We start from the raw sequence: 20,809 nt of genomic DNA, 5'->3' as shown, positions 1-20,809 counted from the left end.
ATTTTCTCCTCTCCCCCCCCCCCCCCCCAATCATTTAAGATGCTGAACTAATTAGGCTATTAACACATCAGACGAAACTGCTAAGTATTAATAAATTCAAATTAATCACTGCTGAGTCGGTTCTGTTTCACACAGGCTAATGCTGCATTTGCAGCAAAAAAATTACTAAGTAATTATGAATTATATAGTAATAATCATCAGGAAGTGTTATAATTCTCCAAATGTGTTAGGGTCTATGTTATGGGTTGTTGAATGCCACACTTCAAGTTTACCAAATAAAGCTATTGCTTAAACATTTACTTCTTCAGATAAATTTCGGAAGTCTTATTCCAGTGTTACAGTAATATTGTAAAAGGTAAATTAAAAGGTATGCAACAAAAATGTGACATTTTTCTGTGCAAAATTACTAAGACTAGCTGAAAATGACAAGCAAACTTATAATTTCAGTTATTTAAGAATGTGTGAGATGCAAATTAAGCCCCCTGTTTCTTTCTAGTACTACCTTTTCACAAGTACAAAATGTCCTTTTTTATGAGATACAGCACAGTCTTGGAGTTAAATTGCTGAACACTGTGACCTGCAGGATTTTTAATTCTCCAAAACTGGTAATTCGATGTGCACACTAGGGATGTACATTCAGCATAAACTGAGCCAACCCCCCCCCCCCAAAAAAAAAAACCCCTACCAGTATTTTTCTGGTATTAATTTGAATACAGATCAAATAATCTAATTGGCTACCAGTATAAAATTGGCTTTTATTTGGATATATTCAGCTATATCCAATGGCTGGTGAGCTCCTCTTGCAGCTCAGTTTAAAGTGAGCTGGGAGAGTTTCTGAGGGGAGACACCAGCAGCTATACTGCAAATTAGTACCTCTACCTCAATAACAGCCCCCCTCCCAGAGCCTCAGATACTCCTGAATTGATTCTCTATTTTATTTCATGGGGACTATTGACTATAATGGAGCTAAAAAAAAAATTGGGAATCCTGAATATTTACTGAATCTGAATACCATACCAGTATTGGGAGTGGGGAATATTGGGAAATACCAATATTTTTCAGGTTTAATATACTCAAACCCAAAAAATACCAGTGTATTTTTTGGCACACACCCAGTACACACTTTGCTGGTTGGGCCAGCAAAGAAAAAATGACTCCTAGCTGAGTTTAAGTATTTTACAGTAATCATTATTCCTTATCCTCCAGAGTGCTTTAGAAGAGTAAATACTCTCAACCCATTAAGAATGATGACTTCTGAATGTATACAATTTTAAATTACAAAAGCAATGAAGCACAGTTATCTTTTTTGTCAAATGGCTGACAACAAATTTTCAGAGCACTGCCTTAAGTATAGCCTCCACTCAAATAAAAGGGTCACTCAGAAGAGAAAAATTAAGTTATAGCCAAAGAATGACTACATAGCATTCATCTCCTCAATCCAAAATACATTATGAAAAATTGGCAGCTGCTGTCATGTTGCCTCCAAGGCATCTGAAATGCAAAACAAGTAGGAGGAGGATATCTTTAGTGGAGCAGTGGGTCACTGTAACACTATGAACTTTTGATGTTACAAATGAAGAATCTCTCTTAGGAATGGATATAATGCTTGTTTGAAAAGGGAGCAGTAGATTGAAAGTTTGGTGATTTGATCAAAGTATACAGAAATGTCTGTAGGATTATTTTTAGGAAGAATATATGTAATGCAAGAGAAAAGGAACATTCTTCTGAAATGTTCACTGCTAAGAGCAATATAATTAAATCTACACTGCAAGTTATTACTATTACAAATAATTATTGTAAATAATGAATCGAGCAGCTATCACAGCCACAGGTACTCCCAGATGACCCTCAAGGATTTGGGAGCAAGAATTTTCATAATTTCTTTCCTTTTATTTTTATTATTTTGTAAACACTTTCATTTTTCATTACATACTAGGATAATATATACTCATCTACCACAGTACTACCTACTTCAACTAGCAAAATCTCTCTATGATCTCAGTTTGATATTTCCCCCAGCCTTGATACTTGAGATCCTTTTAACTGCAGACAATTGAAACTTTGAGGTTTCAGCATTTGAATTATGTGTTTTAATAAATTAAAAGCAAACAAACCGTGATAAACAACATAACTCAAAAAGCCTTAAGTTCTTTAGAAGCCTTAACTTCCACAAGACCAGGTTCCACAGCTAAGGCTTTTGTCTTCTGTGAGATACCGAAGAATAATGTGCCACTTGTAAACTGTGTATGCAGGCATTTGGTTCCAGATTTAAAGAAAATTAAAGCTATTTCAGTTTTTGTCGTTTTGAAGTCAATGTACCTTCAATGTCTTGGAAAATCCATCAATACATAGCTATATGTGTTTTGGACTAACTTTCTGGTGAATTAACAGTATTTGGACTAACCCGGTGAATTAACTTGCATAGTCTTTGGCTAATTTTTCACTGTGCTTAACATAATTTGTATATTAGAATATAATTTTGAGTCATGTTTATCACGGTGTGTTTGCCCTTAATTTATTGTTATACCACCATGGTTTCTGTTTTATATTAATCATGTGTTTTATACATAAGTAAAGGATGCATTAAGGTTAAGTATGATTTCACTTTTACTTAACTGTTTACATGTGAATAACATAGCAAGTATATGTAAAAACTGCTAGGCAGCAGAATATATTAAGAATTTAAATGAAGGCAAATTAATAGAAGTGTAAGATATTTCATAGAATAACCCTGCCATCAGGTACCTTAAGGCAATGGCTCCGAACCTTTTTGGCACCAGGGACCAGTTTTGTGGAAGACAATTTTTCCACAGACGGGGGGTGGGCAGTGGCACTGGGTTTTTTGCCCCACCAGGCTGCCCCCCACCTGTGCCCTATCTCTGCCCCCCATGGGGGTCTTTAAATGGGGGGGGGACTGGAGCTGTTTCTGCCACCTCCCTGCTGGATGGTCATGCAGCAGAAGGCCAATCTGCCTCCCCCTTCCATTTAAAGACCACTGCCGATCAGCTGATCAGCAGGGGTCTATAAATGAGGGGTAGGCTAAGGTAGCAGCAACACTGCCTCTTCTGCTCGCCCGGGACTCAGTGGATGAGAGAGGCGGTGTGGCCTCGGGTCCCAGGCAGGTGAAAAGGGCATGGTGCAGAGCCTCTGCCTTGCTCCACGGCATGGTTGTTAGCAGGCCACGGACTGGTACCGGTCCATGGCCCGGTGGTTGGGTCACAATTCTTAAGGTCACAATTCACAACACACTCTAGAAGACTAATTCCAGAGATAGGACTTTGGTGTGAAATTTGTAGAAGGCAGCCTGATGCAATGATCTAAACCATGCATCTTTCAACATTACTTGCTTGAATAAAATGTGCTTATGGCAAACCTATTCAAATATAGGGGCAGTTTTCCTGTAAAATTTTGCAACACATCATGATTACCAGTCTTAGTGGCCCTAGGGTTGAGGCTACCTTATGACCACTTTGTACTACTGAAGAATTTCTCCCTTATGCTGAGCTGCAAGAAAACTCAAAATGAGGACTGCACACAGCACTCCATGTCTTGCCCTTAATAATTTGACAGTATCAATAGATAGGGAAAGACCCCGCTATTATGATTATTTAAAGTAAACCTCATTTATAAGTTCCCACTTCTCCTCATAATTTTTGCCTTTTAAACTTACTCCCCAGTCAAATTTTAAAGTTTTAGTGCCCCAGTGCTTCAGAACAGGTTCTTTACCTGGCTGGGCAGTGGTGGAGGAGACTTTATTGCTCTTTTTATTTTCATTTGCAGCAATTTTGATGATTTACTTATTTTTATTTTTTCAAATGACCATAATCACACAATTCCAATATTGCTAATGTGCAAATTAAAGAAGGAACATACTTTGCAGAAGGAGAAATGTAGTAATTAAAGCCCTCCCCACCCCCAGTGAAGCACCTGATTAAGAATACATTCAGAGATATCAGATTCTCCATGGTGGTTAATTAGTTAGTTCCCGTTCACTTATGGTGCTCCTGTATGTCTGAATATATTGCTATTCAGTGTCTTCTGGGGGAGGACATACAAACGGGGAGACTTTAATTACTATGTTGCATGGGACTGCAGAGTATGCTCATTAATTTTTTATTTTTCATGATAATAATATCTTAGCTGCTTGAATACAATCATAAACAAATTTAATGAACACTCACAGTTGCCTTCCCCATCCTCAAGTAAGGGACTCAGTCAGGAATGTTGAGGCACCAGTAGGGAGAACTGAAATCTTGGGAGGAGGGACAGAAACAAAAAGGTGGCAGAGCAGCTTTTAAACTAAATCTTGGGGGAAAGCCGACAGGAGATGAAATGTCTCTGGTTCGGGAAAACTCATCTCAAAGAGATGAAGGGTTAGCTGTTACTTTTCTACCGGGTAATGGATCAGAGTTGTCCACTGAGATGGTGACAAACAGTATGGACTGTCTGCCAAAGTCTCGAGGCGGCAGGAGGAAGGTTGCAGGCCTAGCTTGCCTGGGAAATTATAGATGTTTGTATGCAAATGCTAGAAGTGTTTGAAGTAAAATTGGTGAGTTGGAATGTTTAGTGTTGAGAGAAAACATAGACACTGTGGGAATTTCAGAAACTTGGTGGAATGAGGAGAATCAGTGGGACACGGTGATCCCTGGATATAAGTTATATCGGAAGGATAAGGAGGGAAGGGTTGGAGGTGGGGTGGCTCTGTATGTCAGAGAGGGTATACGGTCCAGTAAGACTGAGGTCAGAGAATTAGATTCCCTTCTAGAAATGCTTTGGGTTGAAATAGAAGGCCCAAAAGGAAATTTAACTATGGGAGTTTATTATCGCCCACCAAATCAAAAGAGAGAGGACGATTATAATATGATGGAAGGATTAAAGACAGCGGCTAAACGTAAAAACTGTGTTGTAATAGGTGATTTTAACCACCTGCAGATTGATTGGGTCAACATGTGTTCTGGTCGAGAGAAAGAGATTGAGTTTCTTGATGTTCTCAATGACTGTGCTATGGAGCAGATGGTCTCAGAACCTACCAGGGGTGGGGCGATCCTGGATTTGGTCCTAAGTAATGCTCAAGACTTGGTGAGAGATGTAAAAGGGATCGCACCACTTGGGAGCAGTGACCATAACGTTATTGATTTCACCATTTGTATAAATAGAGAGTTGCCCCAAAAGACCAGCACAACCACATTTAACTTTAAAAGGGGTAAATTCTCTGAGATGAGGAGGCATGTGAAGAGGAAACTAAAAGGAAAGGTAAATACAGTCAAAACCCTTGGGGAAGCTTGGAGACTATTTAAAACTACAATCCTAGAAGCCCAGATAAAATATATACCACAAGTTAGGAAAGGCATAAACAGGTATAAGAAAAGGCCTGCATGGTTAACAAACAAAGTAATGGAAGCTGTAAAAGGTAAGAAGGACTCCTTTAAGCGGTGGAAAGCTAGTCCAAGTGAGATTAATAAAAGGGAACACAGGCTGTGGCAAATCAAATGCAAGACTGTGATCAGGCAGGCAAAAAGGGACTATGAGAAGCATATTGCAAAAAACATAAAGACCAACAATCAAAATTTCTTCAAATATATTAGAAGCAGGAAACCAGCCAGGGAGGCAGTGGGGCCCTTGGATGACTAAGGGGTCAAAGGATTACTGAAGGATAGGGAAATGGCTGAGAAGCTGAATGCATTTTTTGCCTCCGTCTTCACTGTGGAAGACGAGAAGTGTTTGCCCGCTCCAGAACCACTAATTTTGGAAGGGGTGTTGAAAGACCTGAGTTAGATTGAGGTGACAAGAGAGGAGGTCCTACAACTGATAGACGAATTAAAAACTAATAAGTCACCAGGTCCGGATGGCCTACATCCAAGAGTTCTGAAAGAACTCTCAAAGTTAAACTTGTGGATCTTCTGACAAAAATTTGTAATCTTTAATTGATATCTGCCTCTGTTCCTGAGGACTGGAAGGTAGCAAATGTTACCCCCATCTTTAAAAAGGGTTCCAGAGAGGGCCGGGAAATTACAGGCCAGTCAGTCTGACTTCAATACCAGGAAAGTTGGTAGAAACCATTATCAAGGACAGAATGAATAGGCACATTGATGAACACGGGTTATTGAGGAAGACTCAGCATGAGTTCTGTAAGGGAAAATCTTGCCTCACTAACCTGTTACATTACTTTGAGGGGATGAACAAACATATGGACAAAGGAAACCCAATAGATGTTGTTTACCTTGACTTCCAGAAAGCTTTTGATAAAGTTCCTCTTCAAAGGCTCCTTAGAAAGCTCGAGAGTCATGGAGTAAGAGGACAGGTCCTCTTGTGGATCAAAAACTGGCTAATTAATAGGAAGCAGAGAGTGAGTATAAATGGGCAGTCTTTGCAGTGGAGGACGGTAAGCAGTGGGGTGCCGCAGAGCTCGGTACTGGGTCCCATGCTCTTTAACTTGTTCATAAATGATTTGGAGTTGGGAGTGAGCAGTGAAGTGGCCAAGTTTGCAGATGACACTAAATTGTTCAGAGTGGTGAGAACCAGAGAGGATTGTGAGGCACTCTAAAGGGATCTGTTGAGGCTGGGTGAGTGGGCATCAACGTGGCAGATGAGGTTTAATGTGGCCAAGTGCAAAGTAATGCACATTGGGGCCAAGAATCCCAGCTACAAATAGAAGTTGATGGGGTGTGAACTCGAGTTACTAGCAGCTATTTGAGTTGTCTTTTGTGCTTCCCCACTCAAATGGCTGCTCTGGGGCAGCACTTCCAGTTTTTCAAGACACTTCCAGTTTTACCAGAAATGGCCAAAAAAGTCATTTTTAGTGGGATTTCCCCCGCTGGCAGGTGGCAGGGGAGCCCTCCCTAAATTGGGGCATCCCCCGCTGGGACCAGGGGATTGGGATCCCTAGCATGCTGGCATTTTTCCATCTACACCAGGCCTGGCAACTGCCCCCTTTCTTCTCACACTTTGACCTAGCCATGGTAATCCACGCAACTGTCACCTTCAGATTACACGAATGTAATTTGCTATGCACTGGCCTGCCCTTGAGACTGACCCGGAAGCTCCAACTGATCCACAATGCAGCAGTGCAAGTCCTGGTGGGAACAGCATGGTCAGCATATATACAACCTGTGCTGCTCCAGCTGCACTGGCTCCCAAGTTCAGGGTTTTGGTGTTGACCTTTAAGGCTTTGAGTGGTCAGAAACCAATGTATCTGGTTTCTGGTCTCCTCTGGTATGTCCTCAGAAAGACATTACATTCCCTAGAAGCCCTACTGGTGATCCCTAGCCCCAAAGATGTTCGGCTGTCCTCAACCAGGGCCAGGGCTTTCTCGGTCTCAAACTGGTGGAACTCTCTGCCAAACACCATCAGGGCCTGGCTGAATCTTATGAAGGCCCATAGCTATGGGGAGTGCCTGTGGGGGCCAGGCCACTCTATTAAACCCTCCTTCCCTCTGCAGGGCCCCTCTGTTGGAGGGCCTCCAGGGCTGCTGCTTCTTGGAGGACTGCCCAAGAAGCCCCCAAGCTGTGCTTCCCTTCCGCCCTCCTTGCCAGCTCCAGTCCCCGGTGTCCACTTTGGAGGGGACCTCACCTGGGATTTCAGAGGGGGGGAGGGGGTCACGGCGGCAAGATGGGGGGGCAACTGGAGGTCTTCCCTCAGCTTGGTTGGGGCTTCTATATATTCGATCCCCACCCAGAGTGATGTGAGTCAAAGTGACATGGGGGTGGGGGGGGAGGTTCAGGGGGGTGAAACTGACCAGCTGCACAGCTTTGCATTGTTCACAAGCTGTGAAGTAATTAACATTCTTTCCAAATAGCTATGTGACTGGGCTTGAAGCAGCTTCCTCCCACTGTCTTCCTCCCAGGCTTGGTATTGTTTCCCCTGATGTGTCTTCAGGTTCTGTGCTGCCACGGTGGGCTTTGCTGACTGTGAAACTCCCCCCCACACACACACACACTGCCCACATCTTCCAGGCTGCCTCGGATGACCCAGGCATGGCCAGTGGTGGAAGCTAAACAGGGTCAGTCCAGGACTGGAGGAAAGGGAAGGGGAGGGAAAGATAGAGGGAGAGAGAGAGAGAATGACATCGAGAGGGAGAGAGAGAGGGCAACAGCAAGAGAGCAAATAAGAGGGAAAGTGAGAGAGCGAGGAAGAGAGAGAGCGAGGGAAGAGAGAGAGTGAGAGAGAACGACAACAAAGCATTCCCACCCCCCCGGCGGTTGGACTCTGTGGCCTGCTGCAAGCTGCTCAGGCGGGCAGGGGCTTTCTCTTGAGTAGTAGAGGGAAGTGACCCTCACCTGGGGCTGGGGGGAGGCCGAAAGCAGAACCAGGAAGAAGCAGCCAAGCTCCACAGCCCCCCTACCAATTTTTTTTTTAATCTCCCGGGTCCCTCCACCCAAAATTTTCTGGCTACGGGCCTGATCTTATGCAGTTCCACAGGGCCTGCAAGGCAAAGATGTTCCGCCAAGCTTTTGGTTGAGGGCAGCGATGGTCCCTATTCTGGCTGGCACCCTCTTCTTCCTTCTCTTGTTAACAGATCACCTGTCTCTCCCCCCTCCCATGTCCACAGGAATTTCACAATCTAGAACTAGGGGGAAACTGTAATTTTATTGCTTGATATCTTTTAGATTGATATTTAGTGTTATTTTATCCCTATTCTGTATTTAATATTTTACTATACCATACATCGCCCTGCTATAACAGGGACTGGGCAATCTATAAATAGAATTTAATAATAAAAATTTAAAAATGATTAAGTTAATTTGTTTTTTTAATCTGTGGCTTTCTTGAGTTGAGAGGGTTCAGGGTTTTGTTTTAAAATATTCTGAACAGTTTTATCTGCACAGCATTTCACAAGCTGTTATTGATCATGACTGAATAAGATAAATTGATGACATGAAAATGTTTTTGCTTTATAATGCATATCAGCCATTAAGGCTGCTTTCATTTGACAGCATATAATAGTTGTTAAAGGAGATCAATGGCATTTTCATTTACCTGACTACATTAAGGAAAAAGCATTTGCAGGTACAACTGTCTAACACTTATCAAACTAATTTCTGCTTCATGTGTTCTTTCTGATATGCATACACTACACATGACAGTCCTTCACACTAGGCTTTGAAGATATTCTTTAGGCCTCCTCCATCACAATTCTGCCATCTGCCTAAAAAGCATAAAATGTATTCAAATTATTTTAAACAATCATTTATTTCAGCCACCTTCATGAGGATCCGTTTAGAATATAAATAGCAATCAAGTTCCATTTTTTAACAAATAACAGCAAACATAGTCTATGACTAAAAGGTGCTATTTTGCCATTTTCATAATTCATTTTACTTTTTGAATATATACCAAATTCCAGTACTGTGTTTTCCAGAGGGAAACACATTGTAGTAGTATAATAAAGTTCCCAAAAGGCCTGCGATACTACACATACCCTTCTTCAGATCTGTTGATCCACCTGTAAGAGTGGGTTCTTTCTGAACCAGCAGGGGAAAAGAATAAACACAAACAACATAACACAACAGAAATAGAACTATAATTAATATTAAAGGTTTCCCTGGTCTGTTGCAGTCCTTCCACACAGGGGCTTGTTGCTTGAACCTACGCATGCTGCAACACACTGAGAGAGCAAAATTCTGAGATGGCACAATCAGCTAAATCACTTCAGCCTGAAAGTAGTGGAGAAGTGTTTTTAATGCACCTGTACACAAGAAACTTTCTGCAAACACAGGGATAAAGTGTGTTAGCTTTCCACATGCAGGGAATTATTAAATTGGGAGAACTCTGAAAATCTGCAGTAAAATCCTATTATTCCAGCCTAAACTCATTGATTTTCATTGATATAGCCTGCTATTGATATAGCCTGGGCACTGCTAATCCTGCACCTGCAGCTTGGAATGGTACAGTAGGAACTCATTTGCATATTAGGCCATTACCCCTGATATCACCACTGTTTCACACGGGTTTTTTGTAGAAATCCAGCAGGAATTCATTTGCATTTTAGGCCACGCACCCTGATGCCAAGCCAGCCGGAATTGCATTCCTGTGCATTCTTGCTCAAAAAAAAAAAAAAGCCTTGGGTACCGTCCATTGTACCCGCTCAGATCTTAACCAATGCATGCCACCACATTCTACTTCATGTTCAGAGAATGACTCAGATAATGAAGGAGACAGGGAAGCTAATGTACTGGAGGCTGCAATTCTAAGAGTAGTTTCTTTGGACTAAGCCTGATTAAATAAAGCAGAACAGTTACAAGTAGGACTGTTTAGGATTTCTCCTCTTCCACCCTACCAACAGATGAACAATAGTATTCAGTTCGCCCTACCAGCAATTTTCCCTTGGCCTGGTAACCCTAGATATTGAAGAATTCTGTACAGCCCAAAGTAATTTTGGTTCTTTTGCTCTTGGGAAGAACTGCTACTATTGGGGGGGTGGGGCGGCATAGAGAGTTTCTGGTGCTAAAGAGGGACAGCCCCTGAACAGTTCTAGATCTTCACTGCTGGTAAATGTCTGTATGTCAAACTATTTTCTCTGCTCCAGGAGGCAGACCCTGAGCACATTATCTCCAGCAAGGCAATAGCTAAATGACAGACCAGAAGGGAAGACACGCAGAAAGTCTCAAGACTATGATCCGATGTTTAAAAAGTATGTTCTAAGCACATACAGAGAAATGAAGGGAACTGTGGTAGGTAAATAGAATATAATGTACAGTTTCTAACCAGAACTTTAAAGCATTCTTTGGTCATCATTCCTTCCATGTGAGGCAGGTCAAGAAATGCCAAGACTCAAAGCTGAAAGCTAACAAATCCTCCTTCTTGCTAATCCTTAGTTCAGCAGTTCCAAAGGAAGGAGGTGGTTCATATTTGACCAACCAGAAAGGCGGGGTGGGGTGTGTGTGCTTATACAAATGTTCCCTCCAAAAAGGCCTATAGTGAATTATTTCCCCAGCATCAAATAGATTTTGCATTCATGTGTTTTGGGAATGTGTGCAAAGCTAGAGGCAGGATTCAGTAACAATGTGGAGGCTGCAAAGGTCCTGTGAGCCAAGTGCAGCAGAGGTGTCACATCAGAGGAAATGACCCTGAAACAGGCCATCAAGGTTTTCCAGTGTTCTCTTCCAGTGAGGTACATGTCAGGCTACTTGGCAAGCATCTTGGTGTCAAATTCTCAGGGTCAAATTATACGACCTGCCACAGCTTGCGAAAATGAGTTTCAGTTACGTAAGAGCCATACAACATTAGCCTTATTTAAAGTTGAACAAGCTCTGCAAGGTAAGGAACTTTAATACAATTCCTTACTTTGTAGAGGTGTCTTGTTTCTTCAGGCAACACAGTGCATTTGCTGCCTTGATTGGCAATGTGGCTTTGGCGCTAATAATGAATAATTATTGTATGGCATTTTGTTTAGAATAGCCAGGAGATCCTGGCTCTTTTAGTGTTATGTACCACTTGGTGGTGAGATAGACTTCTTTTAAGGCATTTCAGAGGTGGTTTGCCATTGTCTGCCTCTGCATCAGGCCCCTGGTATTCTTTGGAGATCACCCTTCCAAATACTAGCCAAGGCTGACCCTGCTTAGCTTCCAAGATCTAAGAAAATTGGGCTAGCCTGGGCTATCCAGGTCAGAGTTTAGCTTGGCACTGCCCTACTAGGATTGACTGGAGGAAAAAAATGACCGGTCCATTTAATAGAAGCTACATGGAAAGTTATTTACCAAGTTATTTACTTCCATGCTAAGAAAAGTTTCAGCTGCCCATTTCCTTTATTAAAATTGATAGGGCATTTTTCTCCAGGCCAGTTGGCAACCCTGAGCACTATACTGCCCTTTCAATGGTAGTTCTCCTGTGGCTTTTCTAAATGGACACAATTTTTGCCAAGCGCCTGGTAGACTTCATAGGGCCTTGCTTCCTTCTAGGGCAAGGCTGCCAAGTTCCTGGGCTGGGCGGGGGTTCTCCTGCCCTGAAGGTTCCCAACCCACTGGCCCACATTGGGCTGGTGGGGGGATCCTCCCCCGATGTTGCCAGCACAATTATGTCACTCAGAAGTGACGTCATCCGTTCTAGGAGCGTCTGGGAAGACTCTGTGGTTTTCCTGGATGCTCTAGCAATTTGGGTACAATAGAGTTTTCCCTCCCAGTAGGGGACTTGTCAAACCTATTCTAGGGTTTGTTTTGGCAGGATTCGGCAGGCTATCACTATAATTTATAACTGACTGACCACTACAGAGGTGTGGTTCAGGCTTACTGAGAGCCAGTTTGGTATAGTGGTTAAGTGTGTGGACTCTTATCTGGGAGAACTGGTTTTGATTCCCCACTCCTCCACTTGGACCTGCTGGAATGGCCTTAGGTCAGCCATAGCTCTGACAGCTGCTGTGAGAATCCTCTCAGCCCCACCCACCTCACAGAGTATCTGTTGTGGGGGAGGAAGATAAAGGAGATTGTGAGCTGCTCTGAGATTCTGAGTGGAGGGCGGGATATAAATCCAGTATCTACATCTTCTTCTTCTACTCTGGACTTCCAGCAATTAAACAAAAATCAGGACATAAGGAATTATAACAAAGCCAGTTATTACAAACTCTCCGCCCCTCCCCCCAAATTAGTTCTTGCTTGGCCAGGAGTTCTGTTACTATGTACAGCTCACAATAAAGTTGCATCAGTTGTCTTCCAGGCTATATGAACTGATGTTATTCTGGTTACTCCAGATATTGTCTTAATTGCTCATTGCCTAAACTAGAATAAAATGCAAACAATATGAACGGGCTTTATTAACAATCCTCAAGTAACTATTATTCTTGTTGCATTAAATACAGCTTACATGGCACAAAATGTTGTACACTAGGTAGATAATCCAGACTGCGACCATGTGAGTGAAAAAGATTACCAGCAGGTACAGGTGAATATTACTGAAACACCAAGTATTTCACGGTCATTCTGGAAATCATAAAAGCATGGCTGTCAAGCAGTGTGTTCCGTTAACCTGAACAGCTACATAAGCTAGCATAAAATTTCAGGGTAATTATTTCAAAGCTGATCAATCAGACAATACAGTAAGTAGTTTAAACTGGAATGACACCTTAGAAAGAATGGCTAGCAGGTAGAGGCATGCAAGCTTTCTACAGTAATCCTTCGTTAAGTAGTCTTCATTTTTAAAGAATTAAATATAATGCATGCTAGGATTTTGAACTAAATAAAAATTCTGCCTCACTAGAATCTTTTCACTGCTCAACAGCAGCACCAAACTGCTTAGCTAGAGCAGTACATACCACTTTATAATGACAGGCAATGTCATTATAAGTAGAGGTTTTGCAATAACTAATTCCTTAAAACTGAATTGTCTTTGACACTGAATGGATGAAATAAATTCTGTACCTAAATGGCAAGGAACAACAATAAACTTTACCGATTAGAAAAGTTTAGAGTGGAATAAAAGAAGAATCTTTAACTTGTCTGAGAAAAGGAAGGGGGAAATACAACTTATTAATGCATTTAAAAGAGTGTTACAGAACTTTACAAATTAATTATTGGAAGATTACAGAACTGCTCCAGTGCTTCTATACTGCATTGAATAAGCTCTACGTGCAAGGAGTAATAAATGAAGTTGTTAATTTTGTCGCATCCCTGGGGAATAACAGAGGAGAGGGTGCCAAGTGTATTTGAGTTTATGTGCAATAGTAAATCCTAATGACATTGTTAATTAACCCTGCCTCCAGCCACTCTTTGCTAGAAGGCTTTGGAGATGTAGGGACTGCTAGGATAACTTACCGTTCATATTCTTAAAGATGTTTAAAATGGGGAGAATCTGGCGATAATAGGGCACTAGGGCTTCCCCCACCATGTCAGCTGACACAACCAGGTGCTGTAGGACTTTGAGTGTGATGCAGATGACCTGTCGGTTTCGAAGGTTCAGCGCATCTTTGATAAAGGAAAAGAGACAAGCAGAAAACAGAATTAATTTCAAGAATGTGTACAGGCGGGGGGGGGGAGAAATCCTCTAATGGACAAATTTAATTAAACTGTACTCTGCTGGGGATTGTAAGTGGGCCTTTATTAGCCCAGCTTTGAAGGAACCCAAAGATGGATTGCAGCCTCAACGTTATAAAACACTGCCTTGTCTGACTATTATTTGTTCCCACAATTTGTGCTGACTCCTCACTAACCCCAAGAAGGCAGCTCATTATTCCTTCATGCTGCCTATGTTATGGGTTCCAAAAAACAAAAAAAAGCAAGTACCATTGGGACTAATGGAACTGCAAATGCAATGCACAACAGTTGACAACAGAGACATTCTAGTGCAACAATTAGCCTGTTTATATCTCCTTGCTTTGCAACCATTTTATTTATTTCAATTAACAATTCCTAGTATTTTGAGAACCAGCACAATGAGACAAATGTTTACAGAGAAAAGCTGGTATGCCTCTTTTAAAAGAGAAACAATCCCATGAAGAATAAGGATTCTATCTTGCTTACTTGAGATATTTTTGCAGTTTCAGCCAAAGGAATTTTGATGTTGCTTTCAGTAATATCTTTTGCTTCGTAAAAAGAAGCAAAGAATATTGTACATGCTGTTGTTTTTTCAAAATAAATTATAATGTCAAGAGTCTAATTTGAATGCAGAATTGCTCCAATTATTGCCCTCCTCCCCCAAAATTATGCAGCTTGACAATTAAGGTCATATACTGTTGGTTTCTCTCTTACACTGTGCCTTTTATGGACTTTGGCATATGTAAAAATTAATGGTAAATGGGTCTAAATGCTACAGTTCTCACATAGCAGAATATTAAACCCACTTGCACTACTGTGCAAGACTCCCTTCTTTTTAAATTGCTAAGAAATACTAAAATGATAGTTGCAAATATAGGGAAAAATATGTAAATATGCCCAGTATCATTTTAACAGCTTTTGGGGAGCAGCAGCCTAGTGGCTGCCATCCAGCTGGGTAATGCTCATGACAAAATACTAAATTCCTTGATTAAAAGTTCACGCAGGCCAGATGTGACCTGCAGGCCATAATCTGCCCAATCATACTTGCTTATTACTTTACTTATTTAATAAAGAGAGTCCAGAAATGTTCTGTGGTGTTACCTGCTACTGGGCTCAAATATAAATTCAAATTTTATATCCACATTTACTTGAAAACATGAATATTCTTAATTAAAATAAAAGGTGGAAGGATGTTTTATGAGAAAATGTGAACATTTATGAGAAAAAAATTTAATCTACCACATTTGACAAAAGGACATTTTGCTTAAATGTTGAATTGTTTCCACTTTTTCTTAACCAACACAGATGTATACCAATATAGAAAGGATATTAGAGGGCAAGAATTATGCTGAGTATGATAAAAATCCGGTTATATTCAGAGCCTGCTTCAGATAAAGATAGTGCATGTATTATTCAATATGTTAATTATTTTGAAAATATTCAATTTAATGTTAAGAATACTTTACTTGAACGGAACTGCTTAAGATTGCTATCTTATGTATTACGTGTTTCTTTTTTGATTAAAACAGTTTTATTGGTAACATATGGTAACAAATCTATTTCTTACATCTTAATAACTTCTTTTAGCTACCCCATATATTACTTTCTAACCACCCCTCCCCCCATTACTTGACCCCCGCCGGTGTTATTTACTTAAAATGCTAATATTTAAAGGTACCCTTAACTATTAAAACAAAAACTTATATTTTTCTTCTTTCTAAAACTTAATCATTATCAAAAATTGTCCAATGTCTTTTTATTTTCCACTCTTTTTCAACATATCTTCTAAGCTTTTTCCATTCCATCTTAAAAACTTCTAAATCATAGTCTCTTAATATTCTTGTTAATTTCTCAATTTCACTCCATGCCATAACTTTTACAATCCAATCCCATTTCTCTGGTATTTTTTCTTGCTTCCACAACTGTGCATGCAATGTCCTAGCTGCTGAGAGCAAGTACCAGATTAAAGTTCTATCTTCTTTTGGAAATTTTTCCATTTGTAATCCCAACAGAAAAGTCTCTGCAACTTTGTTAAATTCGTATCCCAAGATCTTAAGAATCTCTTATTGAATCATCTGCCAATACTCTTTTGCCCTTTCACAAGTCCACCACATATGGTAGAAAGAACCTTCATGTTTTTTACATTTCCAACATCTATCTGGCATCTTATTGTTCAACTTTGCCAATTTTTTAGGAGTCAGATGCCATCTGTACATCATTTTGAAACAGTTCTCTTTAATACTATGACACGTCGAAAGCTTCATAGAATTCTTCCACAAGTGTTCCCAAGTTTCCATCTGTATTTCTTTATTCACATTAATTGCCCATTTAATCATTCGAGATTTCACTAATTCATCCTCCGTAGACCACTTTAACAGTAATTTATATATTTTTGAAATTAATTTTTCATTATCTCCAAGCAGAACTTTTTCCATTTCTGTTTGTTCTTTTCTTATTCCTTCAGTTTTGATATCATTATCCACCAAACTCTTTATTTGTTGCATTTGGAACCAATCATATTTATTATTCAACTCTTCAGCCATTTTCAGTTCTTTTTTGCCACTTTGTATTTTTAATAATTGATTATATGACAACCACTTTTCTTCACCTATCTCAGTTATTTTTATTACTTCAGCTGGCACTATCCATAATGGTTTTTTATTTATTTATTTATTTATTTATTTATTACTTTGCATTTATATCCCGCCCTCTCCGCAAGCGGACTCAGGGCGGCTTACAGTATCATAAAAACAATCATTCCATAAAACATATAAAACCATAATACATTTATCAGTTTAAAACTATTACGCTATCTCGATCCAGTCTGGCGGTATTGGGTTCTGACTATGACCACCAGCTTCTGTAGGATGTCCGGTGGCAGCTCATTTTCAGTCAACCAGAAATGCCTGTCTAAACAGTTCGGTCTTACAGGCCCTGCGGAACGCCGACAGATCCCGCAGGGCCCTTATAGCTTCTGGGAGGGTGTTCCAGAGTTCTGGTGCTGCCACCGAGAAGGCCCTAGCTCTTGTTGCACATAGCCTGGCTTCTTTTGGGCCAGGGGCAGACAGCAGATTTTTTGTCCCTGATCGCAGTGCTCTCTGGGGGATATATGGGGAAAGGCGGTCCCGTAGATAGGCAGGTCCCTGACCATAAAGGGCTTTAAAGGTTAATACCAACACCTTGAAGCGAACTCGGAACACAACAGGCAACCAGTGCAGCTCTCTCATCTCCATATTTCTTGTATTTCATCCATGTATTTAGCAAATTATTTCTTATATAATGGTGAGAGAAAAACTGTCCATCTTCTTTTTTCCATAATACAAATACGCATGCCAACCAAATTTATTTCCATGACCTTCAGCACTAAGAGTTTTTTGTTTAACAGCATTATCCATTCTTTTATCCACACCAAACAAACTGCTTCCTGATATAATTTTAAATTCGGTAGTTGAAATCCACCTCCCTCTTTTGCATCTGTCAAAACTTTCATTTTAATCCTTGGTTTCTTCCCAGCCCACACAAATTCTGAAATTTTTCTTCGCCATTTATTAAATTGTTTACTTTCTTTCACAATGGGAATAGTTTGAAACAAATACATTATTCTTGGTAGAATATTCATTTTAATTGCAGCTATTCTATCCAGCAATGACAAATTAAGTTTGTTACATTTTAACATATCTTCATCCATTTTACGCCATAGCTTCTCATAATTATTTTTAAATAGATCAATATTCTTCATTGTTATCTCCACAACCAAATATTTTACCTTAGATGTGATTTCACAGCCCGTTAGTCTCTGTAATACTTGTTGCTTATTTATTTGCATATTTTTACATAGAAATTTTGATTTTTCTTTATTAATACAAAGTCCCGCCAGCTCCCCATATTTTTGTATTTTAGCTAACAACAAAGGAGTGACTTGTATGGGGTTTTCATTTATAAACATTATATCATCTGCAAATGCTCTGTATTTGTAAGTAAATCCTTTTATTTTTAATCCTTCTATTTCTTTATCATCTTGGATCTGCATCAGTAATATTTCAAGAGTCATCATAAACAACAGTGGAGAAAGTGGACAACATTGTCTTGTACCTTTGCTAATTATCATATCTTCTGTAAGGTCTGCGTTTATACATAACCTTGCACGTTGTTCAGTATATATTGCTTTTATCATTCTTATGAAGTTTTCTCCCAACTCTATTTCTCCATTACTGCAAACATAAAGTCCCCATTTAAATTGTCAAATGCTTTCTCTGCATCTGCGAAGAATAATGCTACTTCCTTTTCTGGATGTCTTTCATAATATTCTACAATATTTACAACAGTTCTGATATTGTCTCTTATTTGCCTTTTGGGAAGAAATCCTGCTTGATCTTCCTTTATAAAATTTATCAAATATTGTTTAAGCCATTCTGCCAGGATTCTTGTATATATTTTATAGTCATTATTTAATAGCGAAATTGGTCTATAATTTTTTACATTCGTGACATCTCTATCTTCCTTTGGTATCAACGAAATAACAGCTTCCCTCCATGTGTTTGGTATTTTCCTTTTTACTCTTATCATGTTCATCAACTTCTGCAATTTCGGTGTTAACTCATCTTTAAAAGTTTTAAAATATTTATCTGTAAATCCATCTGGCCCAGGTGCCTTTCCAGTTTTTATTGCATTAATCGCAGCTTCAATTTCTGTTTTTTCAATTGGATCATTCAAAACTTTTCGCATAATTTCTGTTAAGGGTTCTGTTTTTATCTTTTGTAGATACTCATCCATCTTTTCTTTATTTATTTTGACACCTTTAAACAACTTGGCAGAATACTTTAAAAAATCTCTTTTTATTCCTTCCTGACTAACCTCCTCTCTTCCATCTACCACGATTTTATTAATAATTTTATTTTCTCCCTTTTTCTTCAGTTGCCAAGCCAAATACTTTCCAGGTTTGTTTGCTCCCTCAAAAGATTTTGCTGCAGTCTTTTCAAATTCCATTCCAATTCTTTATTTAACAAATGTCTCATTTGTGTTTGTAATATTGAAATTTCCCTTATAATTTTCTTTTTCCCTGGCCTGTTTCTCAACTCCCCTTCTTTTTTCTTTATTTCATTTTGAATGTCCAACAGCTGTTTTTCCTTTGCTCTCTTGTCTTTATTATTCAAAGTAATCAATATTCCTCTCATTACTGCTTTATAGGCATCCCAGACCATTTGAAATTCTATATCCTCTCTGTCATTCACTTGAAAGAAAGCTTTAGTTTTATTCTCTAGGTATGTCACTATGTTTTTATTCTGTAGTAAATCTTCATTTAATCTCCATCTTCTCGACTTCTTAGACAATTTTGTAATCCACATTATTGGGTTATGATCAGCCCCAATTTTAGGTAAAATCTCTATTTTCCTTGTTATAAGACCTAAATCTTTAGTGCCCCACAACATGTCAATTCTAGAAAAAGTTTTATGTCTTGCTAAAAAAAAAGGTATAGTCCTGCACTTCAGGGTTAAATTTCCTCCATATATCCTCCAAATTTTCTTGTTTGACCAATTCAAAAAAAGTCTTTGGCAATTTTCCTTCTTTATTATTATTTTTTCCCTCAGACCTGTCCAGTGAATTCTTAATTGTTCCATTAAAATCTCCCATTATCAAAACTTGGTCATAAGTCAGTTAATCAAATTGTTGTATAATATCTTTTAAAAAAGCATCCTTTGCACCATTAGGCACATACAATCCCAATAACATTTTTTTTGCATTTAATATTATTTCTACTGCAACAAATCTTCCATCTTTATCTTTAAATACTAATTTTGGCTCCAATTCTTGTTTAATATAAAAAATCACTCCCCTTTTCTTCTGTTCAGCCAATGAAAAAAATTCTAACCCCAATTGTTTGTTCCATAAAAATTTGTAATCCTTTTATTTAATATGCACTTCTTGTAAACAAACTATATTACAATTTTGCTTTTTAATCCAATGAAACGTTGCCCTTCTTTTTTGTGGTGAATTTAGTTCATTTACATTCCAAGACAATAATTTGTAATCCATCATGGTGCAAATTCTTTATGTTCTTCATAAAATCTACACAGTTCCTGTGCATTTGTAATTGTGATTCTTTTCCCCTGAAGTTCAAAGCTCAAACCTTCAGGTATTATCCATCTAAACCTCATTTCATTGTCCTGTAATTTTTTCAGTCAGTTTTTTGTATGTTCTTCTATCATTTATCACTTGCCTTGGCAACTCTTTCATAATTCTTACTCTATTGCCTCCCACTATCAATGACTTTTCAAAATTTTTGTTCATGATCTTTCCCACCATTTCTTTTGTCATATATCTTATAACAACACCTCTTGGCAAATTATTTTTCTTAGCATAGAGTGAGTTCACTCTATACATATAATCATACCTATTTTTAGTCTCTTCAGGATCTTCCTCCAAAATTCTGCAATTATTCTTATTATATATTCTTTCAGGTCACCGTCTTCCTTTTCAGGTGCTCCTCTCAGACGTATCTGAGATTTGATCAGGAGGTCCAATTCTCTGAGCCCTCCAAATGGTGCCCCTATCATTAATTATTTCCAATGGAGGTAAGGCATTTAAAAGGTGTGTGTGGTCCCTTTAAATGTGATGGCCAGAACTCCCTTTGCAGTCAATTATGCTTGTCACACCTTTGCTCCTGGCTCCACCTCCAAAGTCTCCTGGTTCCACGCCCAAAGTCCCCAGATATTTCTTGAAATGGACTTGGCAACCCTAACTGAAAGTGCATTATTTAGTGTCTGTGATCACAGCCAGAATGAAATAAAAAGTCAAAAACACAGAATGAGAGAAAGAATGGGAGGTAGAAAAATGAGGGGGGGGGGAAT

At 39.3% G+C, this 20,809-nt stretch overlaps 1 protein-coding gene across 2 annotated transcripts in view; it reads right to left on the bottom strand.

Moving 5' to 3' along the window:
- The window catches only part of PACRG (parkin coregulated), a 553,646-nt gene that overhangs the window by 240,902 nt on the left and 291,935 nt on the right, over positions 1-20,809 (bottom strand). Inside the window, exon 4 of one of the 2 annotated variants that reach the window (XM_060242052.1) lies at positions 13,743-13,892. The exons of the other annotated variant lie outside the window; for it this stretch is intronic. Within the exon in view, the coding sequence (XP_060098035.1) occupies positions 13,743-13,892 (150 nt within the window). The remainder of the gene's footprint in view (positions 1-13,742; positions 13,893-20,809) is intronic. 2 annotated transcript variants of the gene reach the window in all.

This window comes from Heteronotia binoei, chromosome 1 (assembly GCF_032191835.1).
Source record: "Heteronotia binoei isolate CCM8104 ecotype False Entrance Well chromosome 1, APGP_CSIRO_Hbin_v1, whole genome shotgun sequence".
In the NCBI taxonomy this organism is placed as follows: domain Eukaryota; kingdom Metazoa; phylum Chordata; class Lepidosauria; order Squamata; family Gekkonidae; genus Heteronotia; species Heteronotia binoei.
Note: the sequence above shows the minus strand (reverse complement) of the source record. Positions and strands in the feature narration are given on the sequence as shown.